Source organism: Cyphomyrmex costatus, unplaced genomic scaffold (assembly GCF_001594065.2).
Source record: "Cyphomyrmex costatus isolate MS0001 unplaced genomic scaffold, Ccosl1.0 scaffold159, whole genome shotgun sequence".
NCBI classification, from domain to species: domain Eukaryota; kingdom Metazoa; phylum Arthropoda; class Insecta; order Hymenoptera; family Formicidae; genus Cyphomyrmex; species Cyphomyrmex costatus.
The window spans coordinates 32,231-49,768 of NW_017275598.1; the positions used below are offsets into that span (position 1 = coordinate 32,231).

A 17,538-nucleotide genomic window follows, 5' to 3' on the forward strand; every position below is an offset into this window, starting at 1 on the left:
CCGTCAAGGTGTGAATCCGCCCTTAGGAGTAAGTTCCGTTTCACACATGAGACTGCGTTTCCATTCATTTTGTTCAGTATCAGTATCCAGTGGCCGCCATTTTGCTAGATACTGCACTGGAGAAGCATTCTCAAATGACTGGCTAGAGCGAAGCCAACTTCACACTAGCCCCCCAATATTAAAAAATCGATTTTTTTCTTCATGCATTCGTTTGCTCATCGTTTGCTCACGAATACTCAGTTGGAATTTTTGTTTGCTCACCCTTAGTTCAAAAGATTTGTGAGCAAACGATGGGCAAACGAATGCATGAAGAAAAAAAATCGATTTTTTAATATTGGGGGGCTAGTGTGAAGTTGGCCCCCCCAAAACATAATTTTCGTATATCTTTTGAACTAAGGGTGAGCAAACAAGCAACAGCTGCAATTACAACAGTTGCAAAGTTGTTATTTTGCTGAACGTAACCGCAATGATATATCGTCCGTATTATGTGTGAAACAAAATGTGAAGAGAAAAATGGGAGGATGAGAGAGGGACATAATTTAATAATTAGCATTTTTGCTTTCAAGGAACACATAAAAGTCAAGAAGAAAATCAAAATGACACTTCAAATTAATTTTTTTTTAATGCTTAAAATCAAAAAGTCAAATTTTGCAAATAAAAATTATATTATTTTGAAGTATGTATGTCCATTTTGACTTTCTCTTGATTTAATGTGTTTCATTTAGATATATATATTTTATATTTATATCTACTAGTTATAAAATTATACTATAATTTATATTTATAATAATAGTAACTGTTATTTAAATAAAGCTACTTTTATTACAGTAGATAATTAATTTAATTGTTAATATTTACAATTAAAGTACGTAACATCTCTTTATCTCTCATTATATTTATTTATTCTCTTCCAAATCAAGCAACTATATACATCGTAATAATAATAATAATAATAATAATAGATAATAATAATATCTTAAATAGCTTATTAAATATCGTTGTTAGCATATAAACGATATATTATTATATAAAAAATAATATTTATAAAGTATTATATTATCTTTTTATATCAATAGAGATAATTGCACGTACTCGATCTGTATATCGTACGTAATAATGAAGAGTATTGAGGTAATACAAATATTTGATCAATGACTTTAGAGATCATTTCATATTATATAATATATTATACAAAAAATTAACGTGTAATATAGATTCTGTTATAAAATATAACTTTTAGAATATTAAGAAATTATTAAATATTATATAAAATATTACAGCATTGAAAAAATATTAGAAATAAAAATACGTAAAAAATTATTCACAAATGACAGTAATAAATAATAATAATATTTTAGAAAATTTATGTAGGTATATGTATGTTTTGTATTGTATATTCTTTTTTTTTTATTAATTAATAGTCGATCTTTAAAATTGACACCCTTCTAAAAATAATATTTTTTAAAAGTTTTTAAGTTTTTTTCAACCAATGATTTACGCTTTTGTATCAGTGTGTCAATTACACCCCGTGCTTCCTGATCATGTATAAGATTAACGTCTGAGAACATTTTTATCTGAAACAAATTAATTGGAGATATTTAATAATAATTAATTTTGTATATCATTAATTCATTTTATACGTTATTATTCAATTTTACAATGTGCTTTTCTTCAAAAATAGCTTAAAGTTGCAAACAGAATTAATTATTAGTATTATTATTAATTTAATTGTAAAAAGTGAATTTAATTATAAAAAGTTGCAATAATTTATCACGATAAATGATTTTTATTTGAAACGCTTCACAACTATTAAAACCTCACTGATTTGATAGTCGATAAATAAGTCAATAAGTATGTTAATTTAAAATCATAAATAATACCTTATCAATTTGTTCATTATAAAAATTATTCCAAAGAATATATTTTATTATTGCAGTTGTAGTAAGTGATCTACGAAAAGAAAGTAATATATTTATTATTAATAAATCTTTATGACTAATTGTAAAAAAATAGCATATATTTACAAAAAGAAATGTTATTACTTGGGTTTTAGAGCTTCAAAATTGTTCAATATGTAATCAAGGATCAAATCATCGTTCGAATGTTTATTAATAACAGACATGAAGATAAGAGAATGATCCTCTTCATTAAATAACGAAGTATTGTATGTTGCAAGATTTAAATAGTTGATGATAATATCAGGATTTTCGATGCAGCTCAAACTGTTCAACAAAGTTCTTCTAAATTTTAGATTTTTTGGATCTGTCTTTTGATATAATTCCAACATTTTATCCCAAGTAGTCCTATTGGCTGCCATTAAACCAATACAATACATAAAATTGTGCCCAAGTGGAAATCTAAACATTATATGTGTCCATCAATAAAAGATACGTACGTTTCAAATGATATTATTCTGTTTTATCTATGTAGTTTCATAGATGCTTTATTAAATAGTAAATACCTTTACTTTGAAAAATTAAATTCCCGTTTTGCGCAACTCTTCTATTCTATATATAATACTTGTTACGTAATCATATTATACAGTGAAGAAACAAATAAATAAAAAGGATTGTATAGGTAATGTTTAACAACTTGTATATAATTTCCACTTACACACAACGTCATATTAAGTCATTCTATGCATTACATTATTAGTATAACATATAGAATGTTGATTAACGGAAGCATTAAAAATTTGATTTGGCTATATCAATATGCATGCGCGCGAGCGCACAGACGCATTACACATTTGTACACACAACACACGCCACACACACAATTTATCAGATAATTGAAATCGTATAAGAATTACTTGTAAAGTTCACGATCTGCGAGATGTCGGCTTAATTTCATGGTGGCTAAATTCTTGCAATACCCGTCACCGATGGTACATGCCCATTTTATGGCTTCTAGTCTTATCACTTTTGTAATACGAGAGTCATCAAAATTTTCTAAGTATCCTATATTTCTTTGAAGAAAATTGCTAAGGAGTTCCATTATGGTTATCTAGAAATCGTGAAGTAATAATGTATTGATTTCGTATTTGGATTATTGGTATTTACGTTCATAAAAAGTTTGATTTGTATTTCCAATTTACTGGAATACCAAAAGAAATTTTACAGAATGTTCAAATATTAATTAAATATTCGAAGTGTTATATGAACATATATATTCTTATATTCTGTATGTATAGTGTATCACGAAATCACTTACTCGCGAGTGTCGCATCTCCATCGGCAGAAGATCACGGCAAAGATTATAAAGGAGAATAAGAATCATATAATAAGAAAAAATTATACGAAAATATAAAGAACACAGGCTATGAAATGAACCTCTAAAATTGGGCTCTAAGGTAAAAATATATGAAGTTATGAAATGTGTTTTATAATTATATACTAAGAAAAAATTTACTGATCTTTAATATTTCTTTGAATAGTATAAGATGAATGTTTACTAAATGTAAATACATATTTTCTTCATACGTGCACGTGTACCCTACACCTTAACGCTTTTGCGTGCGGTAAATAGCCAATACTTGAAGCCGTTAAGTTATTTCTCTAATCCCACTCTTCTGCGCAAAAATGTTGCTGTATAGGGCACATTACGACGAGCACTTGTAAAGAAAAATTCTATGTATAACAGTGGGGGCATATTTGTTTATAGGTCGACACGGGTGTGCTTACGCACTCGCTTCGCTCGTGCAGTCGCGCCCGTCCCCACAATAAACAACATTCCCCCACCGTTACACAATGTACTATTATTAGATACAAGCAGTGTTGTGCATAGATGATTTTAAAATTAGCTAGATAAAGATAAGATGAAAATTTGGACAAGGAATATTATTTTGATTCAACTACCATTTTTTTTACTTCTCCAAATATTTATTTACTTTAAGTAAATATCCCACACTATTCAAAAAGATATTTACTAAATTTTAATAAATTTTAATAAATTTTTTCTTAGTGTACAATTAAATATAAATTTTTTAATTCTGTAAAAATTAATTCAGAGATCTGGAATTTCTAGGATTATTACAATTTTTATTACGGAATACATATAGAACATTTTTCGATTATATATATTGTATTTCAAAAGATTCTAAAAGATGATTCCTAACACAAATTTATAATGAAAACTTCATCTTTATGTATCTGAAATTGCTTAGTTTCTTTTTTATAAATAAGACTGTATTTTTCAAAATGACTTTATAGAGAAATCACATATATGTATTCATAATTTAAACGTTTATTTTATATTATACCGTTAAATGTAACTTTTATAGGTCTTATTATGATTGAAATTTCATTATAGTGCAAACGATAAGACATATAACACGCTAAGCAGTAATGGGTATTCATTATAGTGAGCATTATGTGTTCGCAAAATGATTATTATTGTACTGTATTATTTAACTTTACTATGTATAATCAAGATATAACATTATAAAATAAGGTATGCCTATTATACATTTTATGGCGTTTTAATTTGTATTTATACTATGCCTATAGTGTGTATGTATAATATCTTAATATAGTGTATGTGTATCATATTTGCGATGCAATATTTCGATTGACTTCATGGAGAATTTGTAAATGTAGAAAACTATAAACTGAAGACTCCAACTATAATACTACAAATGTATCTTTTACGTTTATGAATTCTGTCATTATCTACCTTGACATATACGGCCTCTGATAGGAAAAAAAGATTCTTCAATAATGGTAGAATTCGGAACAATAATGGATACCATGCCTCGTAATCGACTTCTTGAGATAAATATTTTATAAGATTAATGTAGAAGAATCCACTTATTCGTCCATCCACATAAGTATAAAGATCCAGGATGATATGAGCACGGTTAAGAACGTGTATATTTGTAAATTGTTCAGAATTTAAGTAAGATGAAATTTTTTCCCAATTCTTGATATCGTAATTGACACGATAATATCCTATGTGTGTCGCATTACATTTATTATTAGATCCTTTTAATTGAATTTATTGAGACATATTTTCAAATATTTATCGTTGCTTTTTTAATGTAATAAGTATATATATATATATATATGTATATATATATATACTCATTATATGTATATATATACTTATTAGTTATTACATTATTTGCGTATTAAAATGCAATATTCTGCAAATATACATAATATATGAAAAGAATAATTTAACAATGAAGAGATGTTAATAATAGCTTATTAAACTTGTAAATGTGTCTATAATGTTTTTCTAATATATCTAAATATTATTTCTTCATAATTCACATCACATCTATTATTTGTGAGTATATTTTTATGTCTCATAAGCTATATCATATATACGTATATTATATACATATGTCTATTATTTCTATATTTTTAATTTAAGTACAATTAATGCGACCCGAGCACGCCAAGTTTTTTCTTTACTATAATCCAGGTGACAATTTTAACCACTTTCGGTTTATCTTATGTGTTTTGCGTAATGAAATACTTGGTTAATTACATTTATTTCATGTCTGATATTTGATTAAGAAGAATTCCATGCCTTTTTTGGCGTATATATATATTTTTTTAAAAAGGATTTTTAGGAATTTCACTGCTTTTTAAATAAAGTAAATAAATGAACATAAATTTATTGATTTATACTCACCAGTTTGTTGTACATTGACAATAATCCAATCATTTGGATCAATTAGAAAGGTTACATTTTGATCTGGTCGTAACCAGTATCTGGGTACAGTATTGGAGAAATCTGGATTGGACTGTGTGGCAAAAGTTATAGGTATCCACCATTTATTACTACCTCCGTAAATACATTTTTGAGATATTATTATTTCGCCAGTTGTGTTATTTTTCCTGACAATTACCTTTGGATAACTGTCTTGATTCATCCATGTGTCCATCACTTCATTTATTCTGTAATCTTTAGTACCGAACGGGACGTCAGATTTGTCTAGAGCACTTTGCATGGCGCTCCACAAATCATCCGGAACAGTCGATCCATATTCACTAAATTAGAAAAAAATGACATCATTGATGTAGTCATGCATCGAGAAATATAAATTGAAATTAAACAATTTACGTGAATATTAATATGCAATTAAATTTATGAATATTTTACGTGTAACAATTTAAAATATAACTCCAAAGTAATCGAAGAGTTAAATTATAATTAATAAACTGTGAATGGTTTATAATAGAATAGTAATATGATATAATTTCATGTTTTTGATAAAATACTTTTCAACATAAATACAAAAAGTATTATTACATTTATATATATTTTAGTATTAAGGTATATGATAAATGTATGTCACACTTACTGTGCGGTCAAATACGTGATAAGACCCTTTTGAAATACCTCTTCGGTAATTGTATTTTGTAACATACGCAATATAATTGCCGCTATGATAGTGCATAAAATATCGATTAATGATATAGTTAAAGTACATATAAATTTAAGATATACAATATTAATATATATAAATATGTATATATACATATATGTACATTATAACACATACATAAGCATATATTGTGCCAAAGAAGAATTTGTTTGGTTAGTCTTCTATTTTTTCTTTTTCTTTGTACTACATATTTTAAGAAATATATAACAGATAATGTAATAGAGTTTAATTATTGTATATTTACGTAATCTTACCTTTAAAATAAATTACAAAAGAAAGTATAGCCGTTTTGTTAAAGGTACTATCAAGTTTCAATGTGACAGGATTCAAACTACCATTATCCCACATCAAGGAATTGTGGAACATTTGAACCACAAAAAAATTCATTGTTCGCCAATTTTTGAAAATCTGAAGAAAAAAATTATATAATGTAATTGAATATTAAAAAATTCGATTAAAAGTTTTTCATTAGAAACAAACAAAATTAATTTGTCACTTTGTAACTTTAAAACTGCAATTTTTTTTCATAGCGCTTACATTCTATCAACCTTTTTATATCAAACTATTTAAGAAGGGTCATATCTATAGTTTAATTATTATTAAGTATATTAGAGATTACTCAAAATTATATAATATTAAAATATAATTCTAAATTAAAGTTTATGCTATCTTTTATTTAATTTTATTTTATAATATATAAGGTGCGTTCGGCATTGCAAATTGGAGGCATCCATTTGCTCTTTCACTTCGAAAATCGTTTGACAACTCGTATCTTTCTGTCACATGTCATGTCATCTACTTTCGATATTAATATTTCTAGAACTAATTGAGCTCCTCAATCGACTTCGGATTCAAAGACCGAGCTTGTAGAGCTAATGCAAGATTTCGCGCCTAAATTGAATATGATCTTTCAAATTATAAACTTAATGTTAAGAAGATCCATAAATTTTGATAAAAATTCACTCAATCGATGTGTTCTCGCGTAAAAATAAAGATTTGACAACAAAAAAAGACGTTTCTTAATCATTAAAGTCAACGGCTATTCAAGTTAAAAAATCTGTCACAGCAAGGTTCACTGCTTTCAAAACACAATTCTTCTGTACTAAAAACAAATACTTTGCTAAAACAGTGAGTTTATGTTTTAAAAATAATGAATCATTGCTGTGACATATTTCCTAATCTGAATAGTTGTCGACTTTAATATCCCAAGAAGAACGAGACAATCAAAATAATGTCAAAATTTGTCATCATATTGATCGAATTTAATCATTTTTTGATCATGATAAAAATCTCGATCTCAAATGACTTACAAATGACTTTATATTGACATTTTTTTTACTATTATCTTTTTTATTTTATCATTTGAGATCGAGATTTTTATCATGATAAAAAAAAAAGACTAAATTCGGTCAATATGATGTCAAATTGACATTATTTTGATTGTTTCGTTCTCTTTGGGATCTCAGTTCACAGGGCAGAGCAACGTTCTTTTTTCTTGTCAAATCTCCATTTTTACGCGAAAATATCCATTGAGTGCATTTTTATCAAAATTTGAGGCAACCGAAATTCTTAACATTTACCATAAGTAACACTATGACAGCTCTGTATTGTTCGAAATTAATTTAATCACGTGATCAAGCTCACCATCTGCTAGTTCGCATCTGATGATTTACATTGTCGAACGCACCAATAATACATTTCATAAAAACGCCCTATTTATTTGTATTTAAATTATTGCCATTATTTTAATCTTAGATTAAAATATATTTTAAAGTATTTTCTAATAAAATAAGTAACCTTGCATTGTATAATAATGTTAAATAACCTTGTCTATGATGTACGTATGAAGGAACGAAGCAAGACCTTCTTTTAACCAATGGTAAGACCACCAAGATGGAGTGACTAAATTACCAAACCATTGATGTGCAATTTCATGTGTTATTACCATTGTTATATCTTGTCTCTTATATGTTGGATGTTTGTTATCATTGTAGATAACTGACGATTCTCTGAAAGAACATAATATGACATAAAATGTTCCTGCATGCGAATATGCAATTTGATATAAGTACTATTAAGTAATTATGTTATTCGCGAATAATTCAGGTTTGAATTTTTTTTATACATTATATATTTTTTTAAATATCTTTTCTTATGTATAAAAGTTTCTTATGCATAAGAATTTACGTAAAAGAATTTTTCATCTGAAAGCCATCGATTCAACGAAGAAAACTTTCTTAGGTATATAAGTATAAAAATAAGAGAACCGTCTGATCATATCTAATGACCTTGATCTTGATAAATGAAATTATTGAGATCATAATCCTGAACAATATCTAAAAGGTCATTTGAACACCTTGCATTATCTTAATGTCGGCAATATCATAACTTTTAAATCACATATGTCTAGCTACAGAAAATATTTAACAAAGTAGAAACTTTATTATATATAGTGTTTCGAAAACCTCGCAAGATAAGCTACGAGAGTGTGTAGTAAAAAATGGAGAATTATTGTATAAGAAAGTATAGGTCACATTGACTTGGCCTTTAACGGGTTACACCCATATTTTCATCATCTGTTCCATTAATGTATAAAAACTTTTATTTTTTTTCATATCTAAATCCGTTTCTAAGATTTAAGAATTGGGTCATACTTTAAAACATTGTGTATATACCATATATGTACGATTGAATATGTACATGGATTGGATATGTATAGAGCTATGTATAATTGGATTGAAAAAAAGAGGAAGCTAAAATATATGTTAAACACATTAATTATTTTAGATAATCTAAACATGAAATTATGTGCATTCTTTAAATATGCAAATTTTGAAAGTTAAAAACAATATTAGCTATTATTTTAATAGTATAATTAATTTTTTCAATTATGTGGTTACCTATAAAGAATAAGTCCCCAATTTTCCATACCATCAACCGCAAAATTCGGTAAGATAAAGTGATCCGTTTTTGGTACCTTTTCAGAATTATTGGTATATTGGATCAAGAATGGCGTGACCTTTTCAACAATACCTTGCATGAATGTTACTTGCGATTTCAAAGATGATCTGCACCATATATTGATGGTTTCATTCTTGATGGGAATGCGGACATAATCAGATGAAGGGATTACGATAATCGCCAAGAGATAAGTAGACATTATTGGAGAGGTGTCAAAGTATGTCCGCATCATATCATATTCTTCAACCAACTGCTGTCGTACTTGCGGCATATTTGACAATACCGTATATTTTTTATGATGCATTACAGAAATATTAAAGGTGGCTTTGAACGCTGGTTCGTCCCAACATGGAAATATTTGTCTAGTTCCTGTCGGCTCCGAATACGTTGCGATCATTCTAAAATTTAACAAAATGTTTTAAGAAACGGCAAATTTTTCACTTATGTTGGATACATAAAAGTTTAAAGATAATCAGTTATTTATATTTATCGTTTTATAATAATAATTTTTTTAGAATATAAAACTAGAAAGCCATAATATTTTTTATTTTGAAAGCTAAATATTACATTATACATATATATTTAATGATATACCTACATATATGTTCAATCATATGTACACGTTTTTGAGCGTATAATTGCAAAACTATATTTAGCAAGTGTTTTAAATATCTTATAATATCTTTTATATTTTAATAGCTTAATGTCTACATACCTATTACTTTTTCCCTTATTTGTATACGAAAATGTCATCAAACCACTTTTGTCAAAACTACCCTCAGGTATAACACCGGCAAATTTCATATTAAGAATATAAAAACCGGGTGCTAATGCATTTTCGAAATTAAGTGTCAAAATATCCGTTACATTATTATAGGAATGTTCTATCGGTTTATAAACTGTATTATTGTCATTAATCAAGGTTGTCGCCGTTTCATTGATTTCTAATTTTTTTGAATGCAAATTTATATTATTTATCGATGTATGACGAATTTCGATTTTAACATTGGATTCACCGTGAAAAGTAACGTTGTCTTCTTCAAAATTCAATATTAGAGAAATGTTATAGGAAAATGGTATAGTATTGTTGGGTAAACGATACATAATTTCGAAATTATCATTGTCACAGAAAACTCTGTTTGTGGCCAATATTATATATAGACTGAGATTTAATAATAATTTCAGAAATCCCATGTCTGCACGTATCTGCAATATTATATGAAAAAAAGGTATGCACACAATTCAAAGTAATCATAATTATTAAGGCTCCTAAGTAGTCGGCCACGAAGGATAATGATGTCTCGAACAGAAAAATGGCATGTTGAAGTTTCTTTTGTGCATGTATAAATAAAGAGAATTTGGATAAAACAAAATAATGAGATTGTTTTAAAACAGTCGTAAAAATCTATATAGATATAGTAAGGTCAAAGAGCCAGTAATGTAAAAATGGTTTTAATACAAATAATCATGATATAAACATTTTTACATAAACAAAACATTTCGATTTCGATCGGGCCATTTTCAATGTAGTCCAGTCATTATGTACATAAAAATGGGTTATTAAAAAAGAAAAAATTGGAAGCAGAATAGTACTTTTCGATACAAGGGCGTAAAAGTTTTTTCTGCGAATGTGCGCGTTGCGTCCCGTGTTACAAAAATTAATATCATTAAATTTCATGTTACAATAATTAATAATCGTTACGTTATCTGATATCACTCAAATCAGATTTTTAGTCCTGCAAATTAGCTTAAATTGTAATAAGATATGTGATACTATTTTCTTTGTGTTTTAACTAAAGGACGCTCATCATTTTACTCATATAAATGACAAGAATGTTACTTTTTTGCTACTTTTTATTTTATTGACCAATAACATAAAATGAAGATTTCGAACTCATTTATCACATACATCAAGATGTTTTGAATTAATTATTAACTTTTAATAATTCTTATTAATTATTGTAATACGTAATTTAATAATATTACTTTTTGTAACATTGAAAATGACCCGATCGGAGTAGAAACTTATGTTTTGTAACCGTTTTTACATTACTGGCTCTTTACCCTTATTATATCTATATTGTTTATACTTACAGAGCCTTATAATTATATTATTCGTAAAGATAGTTGATGCTGTGTATCTCTTCAGTTACAATCTAATATAACCGCAGCATTGGTAAAAATAAAGTTGATAGAGAACGGTTAAGAACGATAGCATTTCTATCAATTTGTATTGTTTTATATAAGTTTATATTATTTTCTGTCGTCGACTTTCCAAGCATCAGGATCGGCTATAAAACCCTTTAGAAATGGGATGAAGTTATTTAATAAGGAAGTATTTAAGATTTTTAAGTCTATATATTTTATATATTTATTTTATGCCCGATTATTTTATTTTTTTAAATAATAGGTAATTAAATATTAAGGAGGTTTATTACTAATATTTATTATATAAATTATTCTATCGTATTTTATCAAGTTCTATAAAATTTATCGATTTAATAACTTACATCGGCGTCTAAGGTAGGCTCCCACTACATTACCTTACTGATGAGTCCAGTAGTGGAAGCCGGGACGAAACGCCAACTTGTTATATTCTTCGCAATCTTATTTTTCACGGAATTTGATTTATTATTAATTTAATTTACATTAAATTAATAATAAAAATCGTTAAATTTTAATATATGTCTTTCAACATAGTATTAAGATCTATAAGATGCTATGGCATCAAATTTGTTAAATTGCTTGTTAATTTAACTTAGTGATATTACTGCGGTAGTGAATATGTATGCGTCAATGCTGAAAATCTATCAGCGTCGCGGGGGGGACTACATACGCAGTATATAAAATTTCACACAATTATTATAAGCACGTTGATCTAGCTTCGACCGTTATAGGCTTCTTCTTCTAGTTTATTATTGTCTATAAAATTTGTACAAAATTCCTATAAGATTTGATTCAAGATAGTAAATTTACGAAAATACAAACCAGATTCCATATTCGAAATAATAGGATTTTTCTATCGTTTTCTATCAACTTTTTTTCATCAGAGAGCGGTTACTCATGTATTCCTAAATTTTAATATTATAAATATTTTAATTATTAATATGACAATATAAAGATTACGAAAAAATAATTTTAGCAACTTTTAATTAAAGAATCGTATACATGCTATGCATATATGTAATAAATATAAATTCTGTATGGGTATGTGTTTATCAGCACAGATAAAAACTTGCACGCTCCTTGATAATTAAATTTCCTAGCGCTATACCATATTCAACATTATTGTTGGAAGTAGAATTCAATAAAGTGATCTATCAACGATAGATAAAATTGTAGAATTATAATTATGTGACATATATTATTCGTCATATTTATTATAGATTTATTTATTAAAATAACATCTTCAAATATATAACGCATTCATGTGCCCACTATACACATAAACACGCACACAGATGCATACGCGCAATTGCAATTTGCAACTCATGTAGGCAAATATACAAGTACTTTTAAATTTCTCTAACTTACAAACTAGCCATAAAATTGTTTTTCCGATTGTTTTTAATGAGGGCTGTAAGAACTGTACTGAAAAAATAATTTATGTAAATTGTCCATTTTCTTTACATAAATCGTGTGGGATTCTTAGTAATTTGATTGGGTTTTGGTATTTTTAAAATACATTTTATATAGATATATATTTATATCTTTAACTATATATATAGAGATAAATATAATATCTATTAAATTATTATTCATTTAAATAACTTACTTTATATATTACACCCATCTGCTGATTAAAATATTGTTGAATTACAATAATTACAATTGATTAATTATAATTATTACAATAAGCCGTTATAATATTAGAAATATATCAGCATGATTGTGAGCGCCGCTTTGTCACCTCGATAGATCCTTAAATACTAACTCAACAATTTCAATTTAACTGCGATGCTATAATGTTATGTAAATATGTTGTAAGGTCATATCGGTATAAAAGATGTCCACATTTTAAATTTTGATATTTTTGTTCTCGCAATGACAAATATTGCGACTTATATCTATAATTTAATTAGATATCTTGACTGAACGTTAAATCTTAACCGAGTAGAAAGTATTATTTAATCGGACAATTTAGACCTCATAGCCCTTATTAATCTTCCGACAAAATTTTCAATAAAAAAATACAATGCAAATTTCAATATTAGAAAATAAGAATAAAACTTATAATTGTCAAATAGTGATTTTTTATTTTCTATACTAATAATAACAATGGAAAAATCGAGCATTTTTGAAATTAAGTGTCAAAATATTCGTTTCTCTATGATAGGAGTGTTCTATCGATTTATAAATTGTACCGTCATAATTAAGGGGTATGGTTTTTTTAACTTTTTTTTTCCATTTTGTTTTTATTTTTTTATATGAATGCACAACATCTCAAGAATATTGTGTCCAAATTTGAAGTCGATCCGAGTAAAACTAACGGAGATATGAATTTTTAAGTAAGTGTACCTCGAACGTCGATTTCGCATACCTGCGCGGTGCGCTTACCTGGCTACCGTTTCATGCTCTTTTGTTGTCCCCAAATTCCTTCTCTACTGAACGTAGGCAACAGCAGAAAGACGCATTAGATGCTGCAGATGAAAGCTCAGTTTACGGGCCTGGCATTGATGATTCGATGTAAGTAAACACAAAAAACTCGGAATTTTCAGTGTACAAAACTTTAAAGCGATTTTCCCACAGTCGTGTTTTCAAAGTCATTGAACACTCTCCAGCCAAAACGGCTGAACCGATCGTTTTGAAATTTGGTACACTCATTCACAACTAAATTCATGAGGTAACGCTGTCGAGTTTTTATTTTTTCTTTACTTATTTTTCATTTTACAGTAAGAAATATGTCGTTTTTTTGATCAAAAATCGATTTTTTGACTTTCAAGTGCTGCCAAAAATCTAAAAAAAATTAAAAAAAAACTCGACAGCGTTACCTCGAGAATCTTATTAACTTCTCAAAACATCTTCATTTTTTGATTTTAGTTGATCCGCTGATGGGCTATGCTGTTCACCGCAAAACCACTTTTTTTGGAGGTGCTTCCGAAAAACGGCCGCCATTTTGTTATTTCTTGACATTTTTCAATATAATTTTTACTAGATGTTCTTCAAATGTTGTTTTATTATACCTACATCAATTCAAGTTACTTCCACTAACAGTAGCGCGTCAAAAAATTCGTAAAAATGGGTCATTTTTAGGCCGAATTAACCATACCCCCCCCTTAATCAATGTTGATTGCCCTTTTATCTATTTCTGATTCTCTCGAGTGTAAGATTATGCTTAAAAATATATGATGAATCTTGATTATGACATTATATTCACCGCGAAAGGTAAAGCTTTCTCAAGATTCGGTGTTAGAAAAATGTGTAGTGCGATGGTACCGTATTGTTGGAAGAGGGGGGGTAAACGAGGGGTAATAGTTATATCGGTATAAAGAATTTATTATGAATATTATATATAGGCCAAGATTTTTTAATGACAATTTTAAAGAAATCCCAAATTATCTTACGTATCTAAGATTTTTCATAAAAAAAAAGCATCCTATGTAATTTAAAGTTATTGTAATTCAAGGCTTTTGAATAATTGCCGCAACCACATAAGATTGTGACGTCATAAATGAGAAATGATACGTTGAAGTGTACGTCTTCTCATTTGCAAATAAAGACAATTTGGATAACAAAAAAGAATGAAATTGCTTTTTAAAACACTTGTAACAATGGCCACAAGTTATATACTTACCCCCCCGAGACAGTCAGTAAATAGTCGTAAAAAACAAGTGAAAATAGGCTACGCATGCGCATTGACTAATTGCTGGTAAATGTATTTCACGTGCCTTTTACGACTATTTACTGACTGTCAAGGGGGATAAGAATAGCTTCGGTCCATTTGTACAAGAATTTTAAAGTGATCGATATCTTATTTTACTCAAATTGTTTTATTTACATGTGATATGCAAAAAACAACAACGTCATTTCTCGCTTACAACGTCACGATTCTATATGGTTAAAGAGATTATAATTTAGGAATCTTTACATTGATTTTCATACGACGATAGAAAGACAGAGAATAATCTTAGCAATTTTTGTTAAAAGGGTCATGTACGAAGTTTCAGAACATTCTGTATTATACATACGTACATACATATATATACATATATGTGTGTGTGTGTGTGTATATGTGTACAGAGCGTTTTCACACACACACACACACACACACACACACACACACACACACACACACACACACACGCACGCACGCACGCACGCACGCACGCACGCACGCACGCACGCATATGATTTGTTAAACAAAGTTGCTAAAATTATTCTAAAACATTGTATGATTAGATTTAATATTATATTTGTATATTTTATTATTATAATAATGTATTATATTAAAAAAAATCTGCGTTTAGTTCCAATAGCTCATTATTTATATTTTTATATTTATTATCGAAATTATTCTCTCTCTGTTTTTCTATTTTCGTATATACATATGTATGTATATGTGTGTGTATATATACTTATATAAAATAAATGTCATATATCTACTTGTATGTACGCACGTCTACGCGTCTATCTATATTAGTAGAGATAAGAACTTCTATGCGCTGTGATAATTAAATATCACAGTAGTACTGTATTAAATAATATCGTTGGAAATAGAAATCAATGAGGTAATCCAGTGATAGATGAAGCTGTAGAATTATAATTACATATTATTACAGTTACTACTTTTATAACATTTTCAATGCGCGCAGACACGCACACACATTAATACACAAGTGCAAACTCATGTATTATAGATAAATGAACAAACGAAAATCTCAATCAAAAATGCTTTTAAATGTTTCGAATTGAGGAATTATAATAGTTACTAAACTTAAAAATGTTTCGCCCATCGAGATTTTTAATGAAAGATGCAAGAACTATAACATCACAAAGTAAATATCACAAGTTCAAACAAATTGACTGAAAGTATTTTCTTTATATATAATATAAATCATACAGAATCCGTTAATTGTATTTTATTTTTATTCTTTGAATACTTGAATTTTATATATATCTTTTTATATTCAATAAGAAATAAATATCTATTAAATTTTTATTCTTTTTAACAACTTATTTTATAAATTATAGCTGTGTGATTAAAATACAGTTGATTTGCAGTTAATTATAGTTAATTAATTACAATTATCGCAAGAAGCCGTTAATATTAAGAATATATCAGTATGATTATGAGTACCGTTTTGTCATCTCGAAAGATACCCAAATACTGACACTACAATGTCAATATCTCTGATGCTATAACAAATATGTCATGTAAATATCTCATGTAGTCGTGTCAACATAAAAGGGGTTCACATTTTGAACTGTGAATTTTTTGTTCTTGATAACGAATATTGCAACTTATATCGATAATTGAATATCGATCCGGTCCTAATTCTCAGGTCAATGAACATACGTTAATTTTTTGTTCTTCAAGGGTTTCTGGTCTCCTTAATGAAAGAAGAACCGCACCCACGACAAACATTCTTGTAATTGCTCGCGTCGCCCCGACTGGCACCTACTGTATAAGCGTACACACCTTCTCGTTGTTGGAACTCTACGATATGTTTAAGGATAGGTAACGTTATCTGTGACAAGAATTTAAAGAACTTCAGAAATATGAGCAATTTACGTCATATAAAACATACAATTTTTATGGAGGATCAAAAGTGAATTCTTACGGAAGCCTCTCTTACATAATTGCTGCAAAATATTTCGAGGAGTTTAAAAGTAAACTATAGTCATTACATTTGACATTACGGAGCATTTCAGTGGTCAATAATAGTGAAGTCGTTAGGGCATCCAATTGTGCAAGTTTCGAAGATGAAGAGCACGCTCACGCTTAGTGAGATCTCGATCGCACGCAAGTGTGGTTATTTATAAAATGTTCGTTGGTGGTCGTCGTGGGGCAACTTAATTCATTCGTAATTAAAGCAAATATTGTCAGACCGATCATGTGAGGATTGACTTTCCGTCTGACAGGTTCTCCAACAGCTTTCCGACGCAATGGCAAACTGAGATTACGAGTTAATTAAACAAATCTATCATCTGTTCTACCGAAAGTCGACATGTTCTCATTA

At 28.2% G+C, this 17,538-nt stretch overlaps 1 protein-coding gene across 1 annotated transcript; it reads right to left on the reverse strand.

Annotated features, from left to right (window-relative positions):
* Positions 1-3: 3 nt before the first annotated feature.
* On the reverse strand, positions 4-10,462 carry LOC108771447 (aminopeptidase N). Its single transcript, XM_018536753.1, has 11 exons — positions 10,074-10,462; positions 9,298-9,756; positions 8,223-8,406; positions 6,652-6,805; positions 6,314-6,395; positions 5,641-5,999; positions 4,675-4,949; positions 2,813-3,006; positions 2,043-2,357; positions 1,881-1,950; positions 4-111 (listed from the first exon to the last, which is right to left on the reverse strand). The coding sequence occupies exons 1-11, from the start codon at positions 10,460-10,462 to the stop codon at positions 4-6; spliced, it is 2,589 nt and encodes an 862-aa protein (XP_018392255.1).
* Positions 10,463-17,538: the final 7,076 nt, after the last annotated feature.